Genomic DNA, 21101 nt, shown 5'->3' with positions numbered 1-21101 from the left:
TAATAATAATAATAATAATAATAATAATAATAATAATAATTTTCATTTATAATAATATTTGCGTTATGTTTTTATGTCGATTTAAAAATGTAAATTTGTAAAATTAAAATTAATTAATTAATTTATTTATTTATTTATTATTATTTGTTTGTTTTCGTCCGTCCACATTTTATCGATTTTAAATTTTTTATTCGTGTATTTATCATCATCATCATCATTATTTAGTTTTGTGTTATGAAATGATATAAAATGGTCATTAATAAAAATAATGATTTTAGAGTGAAAAGGTTAGAATTTTTAACTAAAATATCTACGCAGTAAGTTGTCAGTGTTTTTTTTTTTTTTTTACTATACAAAAACAGTTATCAGTTTTTGATAATAATAATTATTATTATTATTAATTATGCCCTGTTGTATAAAAAAAATACGACGATGACGTCATGTTCATAATTTAAAAAAAAAAAAATAATATTAATAATTTTATAAACGCACTCGAATGGTCATAATATCATTATTATTATTATTATTTAATATTAATATTTTTATTCTTATCAATGTTATCAAAACTTATCACGAGTCTTATCATATCATATCTTAAAGCTATCGTTTTTAAATAAAAATCAGGAGAATACACTAAAACGTACTATTAATTTATTTTCAAACGTTTTAATAATATTTATGTACATAAATACACGTCATCATTATTAATTAATAATAATAATGGGCAATAATGATTTCGTTTAGGAAAAAATTTATTTTCGATAGGAAAGTTACACACACACACACGTGAGAAACATCTTATCAAATAAGAAAATACACGCGCACTCACTCACTCACGAAGTTAAATTTTTATTTAAAAAAGAAATAAAATAATAATAATAATAATATTTTCTTAAGAATCTTAAATATTATCAAACGAGCGTAATTGAAAAGAAAGAAAAAAAAATTTTTTTTTTTTTTTTTTTTTTTGATAAATGAATTTGTGAGAGTCTTATCATGTTGTTTGTAAAATATGGGCGATGAAAATAAATCGTTGTTGTAAGTGTGAGACGACTGTATTTGGTTTTACAGACGTAAGCAGTCGTTGGTTTTATTAGGTTGTTTATTTTGTTGTTTGGTTTAAGCAAAAAAAAGAAAAAAAGAAAAAGAGAAAAAACTTTTTAATTTCAGAGAGTTTAAAGGACCCAACTATGGCATGGACGGAAGAACGGATGCTTCAACAAACTTCAATTCGGGTAAAAAAATATTTTATTGCATACACGGTAATCCGAATGATTGTTGCAAAGATGATGACTATGGGAAAGTTGTTACACCAACAACAACAACAACAACACCAACGACTCAAAGGAATAGCATATCGTTTTCAAATTTTGGTAATTAAATATTTAATTTTTTTTTTTTTTATTACCTGTGCATTTCCGTAAATTTTCCGACGATTAATTAATATTATTATTATTAATTTGCCTTGAAAAATTTCATGTGATGATTTACGTAATTAAACAAACATTGAGTTCCTACGAGTACAAACAGCTAAAAAAAAAAAAATATTTGAAATGATTTAAACGCTCCAAAATCTAATAATAATAATAATAATATTATTAAAATTTAATTATTTATTAATTATTATTTTATCATCGGATTTTTTTGTACTTACTGAACGATTTGTTTGTTTGCATTGATGATTGTGTGAAGGAATATTCGTCATTAGGTACGATAACAAACGTAACAGTGTCCCTCAATAATAATGTTGAGGCGTTGCCCCCCCCCTGCAAAATTCATCTCAAGGGGCTCGAAACAAACGTTCGAAGCAATGTTTTTTTTTTTTTTTTTAGAAAATGAACATTGTCACAACAACCAATTGCCTGAAGTAGATAAAGTTGCCAGAAGGAAACTCATAATAGTTTCAGTTCTGTGTGTGATGTTTATGATTGCTGAAGCTGTTGGAGGATACTTATCGAATAGTTTGGCAATTGCTACGGATGCAGCACATCTATTAACGGATTTTGCCAGTTTCATGATAAGTTTATTTTCACTTTGGGTCTCTTCAAGACCTGCAACGAGAAAAATGTCATTTGGTAAAAATAAAAAATTAAAAACTGTTTAATTTATTGTTTAAAATAAAATTAAATCAAAGGTCAAAGATAATAAATAAATAAATAAATAAAAGAAGAATTTTTTTTTGATTTTAGGATGGTATAGAGCTGAAGTTATAGGTGCTTTAACTTCCGTTTTATTGATATGGGTAGTAACTGGTATATTGGTTTATTTGGCAATACAAAGAGTTATTAGTGAAACATTTGAATTGGATGCTCAACTCATGCTCATAACTTCCGCCATTGGTGCTGTTATCAATTTAATGTCAGTTTTAAATGTTTTATATTGTAAAACTAAAATTAATTTCAGAAATAATTGTTTGTAAATGCATTAGAGTTTCTGGTCACTCTAAAATGCAGTTAGTTTACTAAAAATTGTTTTTTTTTTTTTTTCTGAACGCCATATTTAAATTTTAGAATGGGACTTTCCCTTCATTATCACGGACATTCACATACGGATTCGAAAAAGGAAAATATTAATGTGAGAGCAGCTCTTATTCACATCATTGGAGATTTTATACAAAGTTTTGGCGTTCTTGTTGCAGCTTTAATTATATTTTTCAAAGTATTTTCTCTTATTTTCTTTATTGTGAAAACTATGGGAAAAATTTCACTTTGAATATTTTTTAAAATTTATTTTTCAGCCAACGTGGATTATTGTTGATCCAATTTGCACTTTTTTGTTTTCAATTCTTGTTATAATAACGACTTTTGCAATTATTCAAGATACCATAAATGTGTTAATGGAAGGATTACCAAAAGGAATTGATTTTGTACAAGTAACAGAAACTTTTTTAAGCATTGAAGGAGTTGTAAAAGTTCACAGTTTAAGAATATGGGCTTTGAGTTTGGATAAAATTGCACTTTCTGCTCATCTTGCCATTAGTAAGAACATCATCATCAATTCTTTTGATTATTTATCTATTCAAATTCACGCTTATATACTTTTTTTCTTTCTTACAGAACCAGGAGTTAATCCTCAAAAAATACTCACCACTGCTTCAAAATGCATAAGATCTAAATATAACTTTTTTGAAATGACACTACAAGTTGAAGAATTTCAAGATAAAATGGATCATTGTTTTCAATGTCAGATGCCTGAAAAATAAAAAAAATTACTTTATTGTAAATTTTCTTGATCTCGATTGCCTGAATAACACAAAAAAAATTTAATTCTTACCATAATACATGTGATTTATTAAAGCTACAGCTACACAACAGTCATCATGAGAAACATAATACATGATGAACTTGATAAAAATGCACACAATGCATACAAAAAAAAAAAATCTAAAATAGTATTTATATGTAGTTTTACTTTAATTATCACTTAATCATCACATAAAAATAAAAATATAACCAATTAAGAAAATTATATATACCTTATAAAGTTTATGCTTAAATATTTTCACATCTATCGTTAAATTGCATATCCTTATTTTCAAGAGGGCATACAAAAAATATTGTTTTTTGATTGTACAAAACGTGAAAATATATATTATAATCGACCCTGAAACAATATTTAAACATAAAATTTAAAAAATTTCAAATCAAGATATTGATATTATAAATTACTTATAAATGTTTCAAAATGGAAGCAAGTTAAAAAAACGTACATTTTTCAAATAATAATAAAATCAAATATGCTTTTACTTTTTACGTGTAAATGTATATAATTTCAATAGAATTTAAAAATGATTTAATATTTTTAAAGTAAATAATTTTAATTAGAATGAAAATAATTAATAAAATTACATACATACTCGAAACGAATGGAAGAAAAAAAAAAAAATCTCGCCACTATAAACCAAGTGAACGTATAAAAACGTTAAAAAAATCTCGCACTTTGCGAGCCGTTATTCGAATTCGAGAGTTGATTGGCAGCACTGTTCCTTCAAGATTTAGTTTTAGATTAGCATTAGTTTTGTTTACACGTAGTTTGTGAAAGAATTTAATATCTTATTAGCAAATATGTTTTACAACAACGATTAAATTTATTTGAATTATATTAATATTTAGTAAGAAATATCGCGTGTTTGATATAATAATAGTAAAATTTCATTTTTAATTTTAAATTTTATAAATAAATAAAATAGTATATTATTCCAAGGTCACTCCCGTTTTTGTACGCTTAGTCTTATAATATGATTTGTCAGCTGTGAATCGTTAATAGTGAATAAATCGTTAAATCGAGTTTATATTTTTATTATTATTATATTTTTATTGTAAATTAATTGTGTTCTTATTTTGTATAATCAAATGAAACGATTTGCAAAAAAGTTTTGTTGAATAAAAATTTTATTTATTTACACTATGAAGAAATCATAAAACTTAAAAAAAACTTCACATGGTATGTAATTATTATTAATATTATTTTTGTTTTAAATTATTATTATTTGTGACAGTTATTAAAATAAATTTATTTTTTATTTTTGACAAAATGTTAAAAACCTTGACAAAATTCATTATATATAGTTAAAATTATTATCTTCCACTAGGCACAATGTTAATGATCATTCCCATTATTATTATTATTATTATTATTATTATTATTTTAAATTATTATTTAAAATAAAAAAAATTTTTAGAGTGTATCTATTTTTTTTAAAATTTATTAACATGTAAATATAAATAATTTTTTTTTTTTATGTAGACCATGTATTTAAAAAGGTTTTAAGCGTTAGTGAAAACGATGAAGGTTATTATTAGGTTATTAAATTAGGTTTTTTTTTTTTTTAATAGCCTTTGACTTATAATTTTTTAAGTCATTAGAAATAAAAAGTAAATTTTTTGTAACTGTCATCAAGAACTTTTTTTTGTTTAACCATTGTTATTGTGTTCATAATAATTTTTTTTTTGTTTATTACCCATTATCCCTAGTTTAAAATCTAAATCGAATATTATCGATAATCAATTATTTTTTTTATCATTAGAACAATCGTTGAAATTGTAACAATTCCAATAATACCCATTATTGTTTTTTTCAATCTTTTTGATAGTTAAAATTTTATTTACAAACAATGTAATTTAACTTTTGTATCATTTTAATAAATTTTTTCATTTCGTAAACTAATTTGACGATTGTATCACAAAGGATTGCTTAAGTTACTCGATGAAAAAAAAATTAAAATTTTCAATTTGTTATTAACATGCTCATGATGAATATTTATTTATTAAGTATTAATTTATAAAAATCATCGAGATATCTTTTCTCTTCTCTTGCATGTTGTCGAATTTTAATCACAATAAATTTATTTATTAAAGTAAAACTTTATTTGAAATGCATTGTTTTAAAACGATGAGTTGTTAGTTGTCACCTCAAATTATGTGACTGCAGGTTGATTTGTTGTTGTTAAAAAAAAAAAAAAAAATTGTATCAAATTTAAAATAACAATATTATTCAAGTTGTAAAATATCAACAATCATATTTTTTTTTTTTTTTTTACACACTGTAAATTTTATTATTACGAGATAGGTTTATAATATACCTTGAGTGACATTGCTGCACGCTTAAAATGTCAAAATTTCTATTATTATTATTATTATTATTATTATTATTTTGATAGTGAGTCGAAAACAAAAAAAAAACTATGGCATTTAAATATATATATTTATTTTAATTAAAAAAAAATTAAAATAATATATATATATATTTTTTACTTACATAACCTTCGTGAATAATCAATAAGTTTTTTTATAACCTTGATTAAAACAATTGGGAATGCCTACCTACCAGTTTTTTTTTTTACATGTTAATAAATTTAATGTTGATTTATTTATTTACATAATAATAATAATAATAATAATTTACGTCGTATTAATTCACTTGTTCATCAAATTAATGCTTAACGAAAATATAATTTTTTTTTTTTTAATTAATCAAAATTCTTTTAGTCTGTTCAGAAAAAAAAAAAAAATTTATTTCATTCGTTTTAATTAATGTAAAAAAAGAAACGGGGAGGGGAGAGGGGGTAGGGAGGAAAAACAATGTCGAATATAAATAATAATATCCAAAAGGGATTTGATAAATTAACTATGGAAAACAATTTTTTTTTGTTGTTAATAAACGAACGAGGTTAACAAAAAAAAAAAAAAAAAAAATTTGTTGTTAATGGATTATTCGACTAACCTAACAAATGTTCGATTCCATTTTTTTTTTTTTTTTTTTTTTGTTTAAATTGTTGTTCGATAAATAAAACGGTGAAAACGGTTTTTTTTTTTTTTTAAGGTACGACCAAGTTTGAAAGGGTAAATAAATAAAACCGATACCTTTTTTTACATGGAAAAAAAAAATTAATAATAACTTGAAAAAAAATTTTTCATTGTAGTAGTTTCAATGCCGTGTAGTAGTTAGTGGTCATTAGCATGTTTGAGATTTCTTAAAATATTCAGGTATACTGGGGAGGGGGGAGGAGGGGGGAAACTAAAAAACCTGAATATTGACTATTATCGGCGTTATTATTATTAACACCGTCGTCGTCCTCATCGTCGTTCGTAATTCATTACGTAATTTTTCTCTGATAAATCTTTTGCTCATCTTAAAAAAAAAAAAAAAAACCGAATTAATTAAAATCGTTTTGCAAACGGCCATTGGTTTATCCCGGGGGGGAAAAAAACCGTTTGTTTGTTTGTTTGCTTGTTTGTTTTCAAAGGTCGCATCTCAAAGTTAAAAATTTCGTATGGATTACTTGTCGCCTGTTTAAATACGAATAATCCAATGAGAACAAGTTGATTTGTTAACAACACAGGATGAATAAGAACCGAAATCATCGTCATGTTAATAATAATAATAATAATAATAATAATAATGATACTTGTTTTTTTTTTTTTGTATGTTTGAAATATTTAAAAAATTACCACGGCTAGGCTTTTCAAACAAAAAAAAAAAAATTAGAAAATTAGAAAATTGGATTTTTTTTTATATTGATTGGCACTTTAATTAAATGTAAGAAATTTTCTCTCTCTCTCTCTCTCTCTCTCATGCATTTTCTTTTTTCCAACCATAATAATAATGTAATTCGATGTGCATCGGTGTGTGTGTGCGTGCGTGCGTGTGTAAACGTCCAAATTCATTTTTTCATCTTCTTTCATTATTTATCTTTTTTTTTTTTAAAAAAAAAAAAAAAAAAAAATTTTTTTAAATGACTTACGACTGGTTTCTATTTTATTATTTACAGGTTACAGATGATTGTTTTTTCTCTCTTCTCTCTGTTTACATTTTCAACAACAACAATCTTAACGACCGTCTCTTTTTTTTTTTTTTCTTCTTTATCATCATCATTTGGTTTGGATTCGTAAAGAGGTCAGTGATTCATATTGTTAATAATAATAAGTAATGTTGTAAGAGTGAGAGAGAGAGAAAGAGAAAGAGAGGAAATAACGGTCGGTCAAGAATAAAGCGTTTTGATTTCTTTGACCTCGAGACAAACATACCTGTTTAAATACAATTACAGAAGAAGTAAAAGAGCGAAAAAAAAAAATATTTTAACTCGATAGATTTTTCCCCTCTCTCTCTCTCTCTCAATTTTTTTTCTGTACGTAATAAAAGGGGGGAAAGGGGAAAAAAATTTGGGATCGTGTACGTTAAAAGTGTGACTTGAGAACACGGTGTGAAACCAGGTGTGTGGATTCTTGAACACGCGTGTAAAATTCGAAGGAAGACAAAAAACGCACACGACGATGATGATGATGATGATGATGATGATCGCCACAAATGTGTTATATAATACGAAACAAACAACAAAAACAATAATAATAATAACGATGGTTAATAGTTGTGGCCTTGTCTTATACACGAGTCGATATCGGTGTACCTGTCGAGTTTTACGGGAAAAAAATTCAAATTAACTTTTAACCTCCCTCCCCCTCTTTTTTTTCTTTTTAAATAATTTAAATTGTTATTGTTATCATTATCGTTTTATTTTAATAATTAAAATTATCGAATGTAAGCGGGGAAAAATGGCGAAGTATCGATTGTCGATTTCTTTAACTGGGTTATTACTTAACGCGGCGTAAAAAAAAAATTTTTTTTCCTGCGTTACGCCAGAATTTATTTAGTCTCGTAAGTCGTACATCGATTGAAATAATGTAATTAACACAAGAAGCAAATGTATATTTAATAAAAAAGAGAAGAAAAAATGAAGAAAAAGTTATTCAACATAACATTTACATTTTTTATTCATAATTCATGACGATCGTTAGGAAAAAAAAAAAAAAAAAAAAAAAACGATTCGGGTTCGTCGAAGTTTTTTTTTGTAATTTTATTACCACACTTTTTTTTTTTTGTGGTATTTTATTATTTTTTAAAATGTCGATAATTACCCAATTGGGAAAAGAAAAAAAAGTACGAAAGTGTAATTTTTTTTTTTTTTTGTAAATAAATTGTTGCGAATACCTCGCGCGACAGTCCTTCGAGTCGCCAAAAATGGTTTTGAACGTTATAAATCGTCGTGGCGATAGGTCGATTTCACTCATTATTGTCATTTTTTTTTTTTATATCGTTACGATTATTTATTGTTAGGAAAAAATATTGCACAATTTAATGTACCCCGTCTATAGGTCGCGCGAAAGGGATGCAAAGAGTTATCAACGCGAAATGGTTGGTGACACGTTGAGTCTGATATCGGAAAAGGTGATTTACGTCAACGGGTTTACCGTTTGTCATAGAAGAAGAAAAAAATAAAGGCATAGAGGAGAACGTAATCGAATACGTAATGGATAATATAATTTTTAATTGCGATCGTTAAATCACGCGTCGCGTCATAACAATTCGAAATTTTTTTTTTTTTATTTTTAATTTGACCCGACGTTAAAACGTCAATAATCGAACAAAGAATGTTAGAGAAGAAGAAAAAGAAGAAGAAGAAGAAATACGGAAAGGAATGAAATTACGAGAGGCAGGTGACATAACACGTAATTATTATTATTAACCTCTTGAACGACAGCAACTGTCGTCAGTCAGGCAAAAGAAAAAACGAAATAATTTCGATCGACAGTAATAATCCCGACGTTTATATTCGTTAGGTTATGTTATAGCGCAGCAGGAGTGAAATTTCGAAGGGGGGAAATGCGTGAGTACGTTTCTCTCTCTCTCTCTCTCTTTTCAGATGAAAAATTTAAATTTTTAACGGAACGTGCAATTAAATTAAAGTCGCATGCAAAAAAGTAATCATTACCACCACCGCCACGTTTTTCAATCGGTCATCATTTGGGCATTTTTTTCTATTTTGGAATTAACATGAGTCCGTCGTCAACCGATTGCGGATGACAGTTTTTGTTTTTTTTTTTTTTTCGAGGTACCGTTTTTTTTTTTTTTTTCTTATGCACCTTACGTCTTGACCGCAAGAACATTGCAAACCGAACGTCACCAAAAAAAAAAAAAAAAAGGTCAATCGCGCCAAACTAGGAAAAAGGAAGAATAAGAAGAAGAAGGGATTTCAAATTAATTAATTTACGTGATGGAATTTTATATCGGAATGAAATTTGTCACGGAAAAAATTATCATTATTATTTTTTTTTTAAATAATTAAAAGAGGATGAATTTGAAATTTGTTTAAAATAATAATAATAATAATAATAACTGGAACTTGGCGCTTCTAATCAATCACGGCTGATAAAATTTGGATGGCAACGACTCGCATGCGTTTGTGTCATGGAACGTGACAGTCGGGGATTTAGGCGAAAAAGAAAAATTTGTAAGGAATAAACGACGTAGTAGAGACATATTTGAACGTTTAAAAATTTTTATAGTACGTGGTCGGTTTGATAATTACCATCGATCGATCAATCGATCAATCGATTCGACCTGAAAAAAAAAAAAATTGTCTTCGGAATCTCCAGCATCGAATCCTGTGATACAATTCGGAGATGCCTTTGTTGGGATCGATGGATTTTCAAATGGCGGTCGTTTAACAAAAAAAAAATTAAACGAAAATTTTTTAGATGTTTCCAAAGAATTTATTTTCATTCCGCGAATGAAACTCATTCAAAAAAAAAAAATCGATTTCCACGGATTATTATTACAATATATTCGATGTAAATATTTGTGTGCCTTTATTGCTTTTTCATGTCACTTTCACTCAATTTTTAAAGAATTTTTATTTTTATTATTATTATTATTATCATTATTATTTTGGCCGAAAGTGAGATGAGAAAAATGGATGCTTTCAAAAAAAATAAATGCAATGTTTTTAAACAATTTCCAAATCGCGCGACGTGGCTTTAACAACAACAACAACAACGCTCTCGAATTCTCGTTTGCGACGCAAAATCGATAGTCGTTAAAAATATAAATCTCTCGATTCGATTCGATATCGAATCTCGTACGTTTTATCCACGATGAATTTCGAGATGTTTTTCTCGTTATAAACGGATAGTTTTGGTGCGAACATTTTCTGACGATCGGATTGATGACGGTGATGATCGCCCACAGCCTTTTTTGTTTTAAAAAGTATATTTCAACACATTCACTTTAGAATCTATTGTCACGACGAGTTAATCGATTGTTTGTTTTTATCATCAAACCGGAAGACCACCGACACTCATTTTATGTCGAAACCCACAGAATCATTATTTCTAAACGTAGGCGATGACGATGTCGAGAAAAAAAAATGTTTTAACGAACGATAGAATCTACTTTCGAGATTTCTTTCATTTTTTTTCTTTCTCCATTTTCGACTTAAATCATCGTTTATAATGATTTCATCAATGGCGAAGATTGAGTGAGCTTAAATTACGACGCCATGTTTGTTTGTGCGTTACACATTAAAAAGGAGAAAACTGCGACCGGATTCCAAAAATTATTTAAGAAAATCCCGTGATGAATATTCAAAAAAATGGCGACCGAAGATGACGCGAAGACTTAATGTAAAATGATTCGAAATGATGACAAAACTGGTCGCGGTGTTTGTCGCGTCGCGTGACAAAAATATACAAACGATAACAAATAAATAATTAATTAGGTGTTTGTAATATGGGGAGGGTGGGGAGAAAGAAAACAGAAAAAAAAAAGTTTTTAAATGGTTGTTGTTGTTGTTGTTGTGACTAAAACAAAACCGTGGACGGAAACCATTTTCTTTTCTCGGAAAGTAATTATGTCACGTGACGTAGTCGTGGTGGCGACGACGTAAGTGGATAACAAATAAAGCTTCGTTATTATTATTATTATTATTATGGTAGAATTTAATAATTGGATTTAAATGTCTTAAAAGTTTTTTTTTTTTTTTTTTTTTTGTGGTTGTTGTTGTAATCAATTTTTTTTTTCTTTTACGGTCGATAACGTCGTCGAAATTTACACGCTGTCAAGTGCAAGAAAGTGTATGTATGCAAATTTTCTCATTTGTTTTTTTTTTTTTTTAAATGATTTTTGACGTCGCGCGAGCGAGACACGAATTGCGTAACAACGCGTTTTTTTTATTAAAAAAAAAAAAAAAAAAAGTTGTATCGCCACAATTAAAAATCACACCACCTTGAACTGTATGTATTTAAGTGCGTACGTACGCGTACGGTGTAGAGGAGGCAGGTACGAAGGAAAGGGAAAGGTTGAATAAATGAAGAAGGGATAGAGATATATATAATATTAGGTATAATATCGTGGTTTTTCGTGTCTTGGTCGTTTCCTTGACATTGCTCTTATTTTCTTAACGACCGCTCCTACCCTGAGAGAGAGAGAGAGAGAAAAAAAAAAGGAAAAATTATCCAAAAATGGAAAGTCGTTTTCCTTTAAAATTATAATTTTTTAATGAAAAACGTTTCACATGATTCGACATTCGAGTTCGGAAAATTTTTTTTTTTTTTGACCTAATTTACGCGTGATGATAATCGTCTCGAGATAAAAAATAAATCGAATGGGTTTCGAATATGTTCGATGGTGCAAAAAATTTTGTTTTCGATGTTGGTGACGATGGTGACGTTGGTGGTGACGGTGGTGGTACGTTCGGATTGATTCGTATGTCAAAAAGGGAGACGACCGAACGCGTATATTCCCGATTTTATGTTAAGAAGCAAACCGAAGAACGCAAAAATCGTGTAGTAATTTTTTAAACTTAAAATTTTTGGTTGTTTTAACCGACCGAATGACTGATTGACTGACTGACTGACAAAAGAAAGAATGAATTAATCAATGAATGAATGAATGAATGAATGAATGGATGAAAGAACGAACGAGCAGGAGGCGAGTGATTATTAAATGTGATGGAACCGCTAGTAACATTTATTTTTCATCATTAAAAACGTTATTACCGAGTTATGTATGTTATGTGTGTTATGTAGGTACCTATGTACATACGTCTACGTAAAATATAACTCGAAAAACAAAAAAAAAAAAAAAGCTGTCAGGAAATATAATTAATTAACATTGTACGCGCGGTGGGATGGGTTGGAAACTGTCAGGTATCGAATGTTAATAAAATTAAACGCAATTAAAAAAAAAATGTATTTTTTCTTTTTTCTTTTTCCGGTGGGTCGAGGTATTAATTTCGAGAATCGAACGGGGGGGGGGAGTGGGGAAAAATCGTTTGCGAGTTTACGATTTCATTTCGCCCCCGATTTAAATATGATGACACGCGCGCGTGTGATAATTCAAAACGATCGCCATCTTTGCTGTTGTTTGTCGTTTTTTTTTTTTTTAAAAAAATTTGACGTGAAATTAAAGTTTTCTGCCACGTTTTTTTTTTGTTAATTAGAATGACGAAAAGTTTCGATTTTTTCAAAAATATTCGAAACGCGTTTTTGGCAAACGATCGAACGCGGAATCTTTTTTAAAAAAGAAAATGTTTTATATAGGAGGAAATCGATTTGATATTCATTAAATGTCATTTCCTAGGAAAAAAAAAATGAAAAAAAAATTACGAACGTTAAAAATATGCACGAAAATGCCCGGAGTGTGTGTGTGTGTGTGTGTGTGCGTGTGCGTGTGTTTATAATTTTTTTTTTTTTCTAGAAATTTCGGAAACGTCATTAAAAAAAAAAAAACGATGCAACGATTTCGTCACGTTTGAAAATTTTCCCTTTTCGATCGTTTTGAGATGATTTTATATCATTATTATTAATAATATTTCGTCGTTTGTTTTCGTTTGTTTGTTTGTTTGTTTCGATCGAAAAGTTTTAAAATTTTTTTTAAATTTTTCAATCCCTCGCCGCATCTTTTGCAATGTGTCAAAATGATTTGAAAATCACTTTCTTCGTCCTAAATTTTCTTTTTTTTTTTTTTTTATATTTTAAGAGATGGCGAATGTTGTTGTTTGTTTGTTTGTTTGTTACGTCGTCGTCGTCGATTTTTCGTTCGATAATGATAGAATCGTGAAAATCGTGGCGAAAAAATAAATAAAAATACGCGGAGATAGAGAGAGAGAAACTTTGTGGAAAGTTTTTTTTTTTTTTTTTTTCAAATAACAATTAAGTGTCATAATTCATGCCGAATTAAAATTTAGAAAAATAATAATAATAATAATAATAATAATAATAGGTTTTTTTTCGTTTTTACAAAATTTTACATTGTTTCGAGGGTTTAAAAGTCAAAGCGATAAAAATTGACAATCGCACATTGTCTTCTTCTTCTTCTTCTGGAAACATTTCGAACGTTTCCTCGTAAGTCCTCGTAATCGTTTTAATTATTTCGAAGGTCGGTCGGATATTTTTTCATTACTTTTTCTCCAGAAAATTCAATCCAGAGAGAATCGATCGAGATGAATCGATAGAGAAATGAAAGAATGATTGTAACAAAATTTTTTTTTTTTCGATTTGGAAGAAGAACAGAGCGTGTGAATTGGTACTAGTCGAAAACCATTCTTTACCATCATCACCACCGCCATCGTCACCGCCATCGCCACCGCCATCACACGTGAAAACGGTTTTCCCCTTTTGAGAAAATTTTTTTTAACGACTTGGGAAAATAAAAACCGCGAGTAGAAAGAACATATTTTTTAACCGTTTTTCACCAAAAAAAAAAGAAGAAGAAAAGAGTGTCGACGCATTAACGGTGAAGCAATTAAGGTTTAGATTTAGGTTTTGTGAATTTTTTTTTTTCTCTCTCTTTCTTGTGCATTGTAAACGTGAGTTTTTGTCTTTTTTTTTTTTTCCTACGTAAAAAACGGTGAATACCGAGTAATTATTCGAAAATAATTATTTTTCACATTGAGATAATCATTTTGAGGTTACTAAAAAGATAAAAACAGGTACAAAACATTTTTTTTTTTTTTCACCCAAATATCGAAAGGCAGCAGACGATAGAAGAGAGAGAGAGAGAGAAAGAAACGGTCGGTTGTTGGATTGGAGAATCGTGTCGAAAATGTAAAAGTTGAAATTTTTTTTTTTTTTTCACCTTCTCATTATTTTTTAATGACTTGGGGGGGTCGGGGAGGGGGAGGGGGTACGAGGATTTAAAATTATAAAATAATTAAAAGTCGGTAAATAAATAAAAGTGAATTAATTTAATGAATGAACGATATTTAAATGTGCGTATACGAAGCGATTGAGTGCGTGCGCGTGCGCGATTTCCGCATCTTCCGCAATGATTTCCGTTTTCCGCCATTTCTTATTTTTCTGCGTTTTTTTTTTTAATATAACAACGCATGAATTATCGTCGTTATCGTGGTAGAAGAAAAAAAAATACCGGAAAGAATCGCGGTGAAGTATCTACGACGTATCTCCGGACAAAAGGGTAAAAAAAAACGTCGGCAGACATTTTTTTCTCTCTCTCTCTCTCTCTCTCTCTTAAGGGGTTTAATAATAAAAATTATTATAATTAACAAAAGAACAAACGTTTATTGTTGTTGTTGTTGTTGTTGTTACGTTGGCAAATAAAGGGCATAAATAAAATTATTGTTATTATTTACGAGCCGCGAAAGAAAACCGTTTTAAGAAAAAATTATGGCAAAAAAACAATCAGTCTGATTCCACGACGATAATTTTTACCACCATTCTATTATTATTATTATTATTAATAAACAATTTTTGCTCACGCGGCGAATAAATCAAATCGTTAATTTTTCTTTTCTCCCTGTCTCGAGTTATAATAGTAGTCGTCTGGTAAATAATTCACGCGAACGTGTTTTTCCAGCGGGAGCAAAAAAAAACGCGCGCGTATATACATAATTTATGACGTGGAAAAAAGACGTGTCACGACGCGTTCGTTCAACAAAAATGATGTTGATGATAATGATGATGATGATGATGATGATGATGGTGGTCGTCGTCCTACATTGTATGTAACGAGATGAAAATTGTAAAGCGTTTTTCTTTTATTACGGCAAAGTGAAAATAACGTCTGTGAAAGCATGGTTGGTTAGTCATGCAGTTTTGACGTTTCTCTCTCTCTTTCTCTCTCTCTCTCTCTCTCTCTCTCTCTCTCTCTCTCTCCTTGTTTCTCTCTCCGAACGTGAAAATATTATTTTCGCCTTTAAAATAATTAATTTTTTTCTGTTTTACTTTTGATTTCGTTTGTTCGTTTTTAAACCGAATGCGTAAAAAATTATAACCGTGGAATTTAAATTGTAAGTAAGGATTTGACACGTTTGAGCGTAACGCGGCGTAATTTGCACGCGGAAATACTAAAAATTACGCGCGAAAAAATGACGAAAGAACACACACAAAAGTTTTTTTTTTTTAGCCGTTGAATCATAATAAGAAAGAAAGAAGAAAAAAATTTACTTGAGTGGCGTTAGCGTGTAAGTATGGGTACCTATTTCCTTCGTTTAGCGTACCTTCTAGATTTTTCTGGTAATTATTTTATTTTTTATTTTTCTCCAGTGTTATTGATCTCGTTCTTCATGCTTCGGCATGGAGGGAAAAAAGAAAAAAAAATGTTGTTGTGGTCGGTTTCTTAATTTTTTTTTATAAACTCTCCTCTTTGCCTAAAGGTATTTTTGGTGTAATCGATGAGAATGAAAGAGTTACATTTCTCGTCTTGCTGAAACTGGAGAAGAATTTAATTTCTATCGTAGTCGGTTATTACTGGAGAATTTTTCGAATTTTTTCCACCGTAAAGTTTCGTGACGAATTTTTTTTTTTTTTTTCTAAAAAAATCTACGTAGGTTGTTGTGGTGGCATCATCTTTTGTTACGATTGGAAAGTTTATAAGCAATAAAAAAACTTAATTTGCCTCCAGGTACAGGTTTAGGTTTTTACTTTTTTTACGTTTTGTTTTGTCTTTTTCGTTGCCATTTTTTTTTTTTTTATCCAGTTCAACAAAGCGTTTGCGGTTTTTTTCTCTTTTTGTTGTTGTTACCTCTTTTCGAATATGTTTTTTCGGCGAAGGATGATGACGTTCGATGGTTTTAGTATCAACATAATTAGTAAAAGGATTTTTTTAGTTTTTAGACGAAAACATTTCCAGAAACGGTTGTTTCGAAACAACTTTGGTTTTGTTCGGTTCATTTCGAATTCTATTATTGGAATTTTTGTTTTTTTTTTTTATCATCGAAAGTGGGGCTCGTGCTGTCGCCTATACAAACGAGGGCTTTGACGTCATGCAAGAACAACAACAACAACCGCACATGAACGCCATAAATTTAAATGGAAAGAGGAGACAACTTGTATTGTTGCGTTGTTGTTGCGTTTGTTGTTTGTTTTGCATTTCAAACTTTTAAATTTTTTTTTTTTTTTTTTTTAACTGCCTGAAATTTTCGAGAAGTACTTACGTGTTGAAATTTAATAACAATACCCGAAAAGCCATTTCGTTCATTGTTTTTTATTTTTTTTTTTAATTAAAGAAAAAAAAAAGTTGACCTCGTTAAATTTGCGGTTTTTTTTTTTTTTAAAGTTTGGTAGGCTTGTAGTTGGTGACCAAAAGGTAGGGGAGGGGAGGGGAACGCATAGAGTAATAATAAAATCAAATAATTTCAAGTGGGGAAAAAAGCAACGTAATTGAAACGATCGAAAGATGATAGAAAATTGGGCGCGCGATGATGGTGTCCGCCATTTTTTTTTTGTTTTTTCAAAATGGAAATCACTGAAGACAAAAGAAAAATAAAAGAAATTACGTTACACCTACCGTAATAAAACTCGAAAGGTGTTAATTTTTACACACACACACACGAAATGGTGTGCCATTTTCGATTTTAAAAGAAAGTACCTGAGGTTCGGATGAAGAAACGCGCGTTTTTTAACAAACGAATATAAAAAAAATCCGAGGGATTGATTTATTTTCATATGAAAAAAAAAATAAAAACAATTTTTTGTTGTTAATCGTTTATGTTTACGGGCGTTAATAAACCTTGTAGGTTAAATTTTCGAGGTGATTATTTGGGGGTATCTCGGGGGGGGGGGTACTACGACGCGGGTAGTACTCTTGATCTTTGATCGACGATCGATCCGTATGTCATTTAAAAAAAAAAAAAAAAATCGAAAACCGTGTCAATTATTATTTTTTTTCCCCCCTTAAGGAAACGTTATTATCGATTATTAGACCTTTTAAATCCCGATGGAAATTTAAATTTACCTCCTCTGTTTGTTTGTACGAATAAACGAATGGAAAACAAACACAAACGGTTTGTCGTTGGTTGTCGCTAAAAGAATGTAAAAAAAAAAAACGCGTTCGATTTTTACTTCCGTAATAGACATGAGAATTTAGAAAAACGCGCGAAAAAAAAAATAAATAGAAACAAACAAAGGAATAACGTTGTTGTTGTTGTTGTTGTTGTTACTATTATTATTATTATCATTATTATCACCAAAGTAAGGTAAAATTTTCGTTTTATGTACTTGAAATAATTAATTTTAGCAAATTTTTTTTTTTTTTTTTTAAATGAGTTGTGACAGGTTTTGCCGAATCGGGTAGGTCGTGGTTTGTTGTTCGGTCGTTTGTTGTTGTTGTTGTTGTTTGTCTGTCGATTTTTTGTAAAAAATTTTTCGCGTCACTTGTCGCGTCTGTTCGAAACCTGAAATTTTTTTTTTTTTTTTTTTTTTTTACCGTCAACGTAAGAACGACGACGTGAGAATTTTTTAATAATTTGCGGTTTACTAATAATTATTATTATTATTATAATTTTCGTTCCGGTGTTTGTTTGTTTGTTTGTGTCACCGTTTGTTATCAGTTATTACGTTATCGCTCCGTTATCAATTTTTTTTTATTAAATTTTTTATGTGTTTTTTTGTTCCCCTTTTCTTGTTTTTTGTTTAGCGTCTCGAAACTGAGGAGATGGTAAATGAGGTCGAAGTCATAGCGTATATCAAATAAGGAAGAAAAATAACGTCTGGAACGTTTCGGGTTCGCGTTCGAGTTCTCGAAAAAAAGTTACGGGAGGAGGATGAGAATTTTATTTTGCCTGTTGAAGAGGTTGTTCTTTAAAAAAAAATTTTGTTTGTCGGTTGTTTTCTAAAACTTCCACTCACCGTCACGTTTCCTTCTTTTTTGGATCCGTTAGTCCCGAATTTTGATCCTTAATGAGAATTTTGGTTGTTGTTGTTGTTGTTTTTGTCGTCGTCGTCGTCGTCGTGGAATTCGTTAATTGTTTTGTTTTAAAAAAAAAAAAAAAACGTGGCAAAAGTGTCGATTGCGACACTTCTTTTTTTTTAAATCGAACTTACGATTCTGAGAATAAAATATTAGCTTAAAGAAAGAAATTTCGCGGGGGCAAACGTTTCCCCGTGGGCGACAAAAATTTTTCGTTACTCAAATGTTGAGTAAAAAGTTTTCCGAGAAAAGCGAAAGGAAGAAAATATTTTCTATTCTCAAAACTATACCATCTCGTTTGTTCGTTTTCGATTGTTGATTGTCGAACGGGGGGTCGATTGTCGACGGAAAACGCGACAGGATTTTATTGGGTATTTTTGGCACAGAACTAAATCCGTTATTGATGACCAAAAAGAAAGCATTAATTCGTAATCATTATTATCATTATTACTTTTTTGTTTTGTTTTCCCCTCCCCCTTTTCCCTACTCGACGTTGGTTGTTTGGTTGGTTTTGCGGTCGTACAAACGGTCAAATAATTTGCCCCCTTAAAAAAATTTTTTTTTTGGTTTTGCTGTGAATGTTCTGTTGTTGTGTTGTGTTGGGTAAACAATAATTTTTGTTTGTTGTTGTTGTCCCTCTCTCTCTCTTTCTCTCTTTCTCTCCTTATCTAGTTTGTTTCATACATATGCTAGTTTTGTTTTATTAATATTTAAACATTTATGATTTTTTATTTGTTTTGTTTAATTAATTATATTTAAACAAAAAAAAAAGAAAAAAAAATCAACTTTGAACATTTCTTTGTTCTCTGAACGTTTTAAATCAATTTTTTTGTCATCGTTGTTGTTGTTTTGGTTGTTGTTGTTTCAATCGTTGTTTTTTTGTTGTTGTTGTTAGGATTATTGTCATTATCGTTATTAATATTATCATTATTAGTTTATAACTATTAAATTAAATTTTTTTTTTTGTTAGTTATTAAGCAATTTAAGTATTTGAGACGAGGGCCGATGTTGAGTGTTGATGTCGTCGTCGTCGTTGTTGTTGTTATTGTTTGTTATTGTTTACATTACAAAATTTCATTTTGCGACGAAGGTCGCGCGCTCTTGTTTATTAATTCCAATTTCAATAATTTCGATTATTGTCATGCGTGTAAAATTATATTTAACGTAATTTGTCGTAGAAATCGAAAAAAAGAAAATTTTTCTAAACATTTTCTTTTTTTTTTTTTTTTTTTTTTAAAAAAAAAAGAATTTTCATTGTTTTTTCTCATCGTCATTGTTTGTTGTTGTCATCGTCGCCATTGCCATCGCCACAGCCTCCGCCAACAACACACGTGTACGTATGCATCATGTCCATCTCGAGATGTATTTTTAATTCTCTTGTTTGTTAGAATTAGTTTGTTAATTATTTTTGTTTGTCGAAATTAGTCGTTGTTTGTCATCAGGGATTTGACCATCGTAGAGGGTCCCCAAAATAAAATTTCGACAGAGAGAATTGAAAGTCATTATTTAAAAGTCGTCGTCCATCGAAGGTCTCTAACAAATTCATAATGTTTTGTTTTGTTTTTTTAAATTTTATTTATTGTTTTTATTTTAAAATTATTTTCTCTCTCTCTCTCTCTCTCTCTCTCACACACACACACACACACGTTGTTGAATGTTTTTTCAATGAGAATAAAAAAAAAAAATATTGAGAGTAAAAGAGAGAGAGAGAGAGAGAGAGAGAGTGACGATTTACCTTCGATTAATTTACCTTCGTAGTCATTACAAAAGGGGCAGCAGTAATTAATTAATCGTCATAGAGTGTTTAAACACTTTTCCCGCGAATCGATTTATGTTTTCAAAATGGCGGCGACGGTGGTGCCGAAAAGGTTATTAAAAATTTTTTTTAAAGTGCTTACGACGTAAAAAAAAATTTTTCTACGATATTCGATACGTTTTTTTTTTTTTTTTGCTTCCGGTTGCACTTTTTCGTTTTATTTTCGAAGGATGTTCGTTTGTTTGTTTGTATCGATCGAATCGTTACGTAACAAACTCGTACGTCGTTTGTTGTTCGACGATTTGTCGACGAAATTTATTATTTAAAAAAAAAAAAAAAAAAAAGAACCGCAATCTAATTACACGTCGTCTATCTACCGTTTAATAATTTATTTCCTTGAAATAATTTTTTTTTTTTTTTTTTTACGTTTGATTTGTTTAAGTCGCCTCGAAAGAATAAAAAAAAAAAAAAAAAAAAAATGTAAACATTTGCATTCGAGTTAGTCAGTCACCTTCTGCGCAATAGTCTGCAAGTTATTATTATTATTATTTATTTTTTTTTTCCTCCTCCCCCCCCTGCTGCCCCGCCACTAATTTTCCAAACGTTTTCGAAAAACGACACGTTACTTTGCTCCAATTAATTTAATCGTCACGAGTTTTCGCGACGTTTTATTCTTATCACTATATCGAGCGCGTGTGCGTGTTTACTGCGTATGTATTTGCGTGCGTGCGTGTCGTGCGTGCGTTGATAAGGGATCGTTCGAGAATGATTCACTTAGTTTTTTTTTTTTTTTTTGTCGTGAACGTTATTTCAGTTTGTTAAATCGTCTCGGGGTTTTTTTAAATTTCAAAAAAAAAAAAAA

The 21101-nt window shown here is 29.4% G+C and overlaps 1 protein-coding gene across 1 annotated transcript; it reads left to right on the top strand.

Moving 5' to 3' along the window:
- Positions 1 to 249: 249 nt before the first annotated feature.
- Phum_PHUM503490 (zinc transporter, putative) lies at positions 250 to 3202 on the top strand (the record flags this gene model as incomplete). The annotated part of the gene is made up of 7 exons (XM_002430856.1): positions 250 to 317; positions 1171 to 1262; positions 1833 to 2075; positions 2190 to 2358; positions 2511 to 2658; positions 2738 to 2978; positions 3057 to 3202. The coding sequence occupies 7 exons, from the start codon at positions 250 to 252 to the stop codon at positions 3200 to 3202; spliced, it is 1107 nt and encodes a 368-aa protein (XP_002430901.1).
- Between the last annotated feature and the right edge of the window lie 17899 nt (positions 3203 to 21101).

The sequence above is a fragment of the Pediculus humanus genome, genomic scaffold (genome assembly GCF_000006295.1).
Source record: "Pediculus humanus corporis 1103172108269 genomic scaffold, whole genome shotgun sequence".
Lineage (NCBI taxonomy): Eukaryota > Metazoa > Arthropoda > Insecta > Psocodea > Pediculidae > Pediculus > Pediculus humanus.
This window is presented reverse-complemented; position numbering and strand designations above follow the sequence as displayed.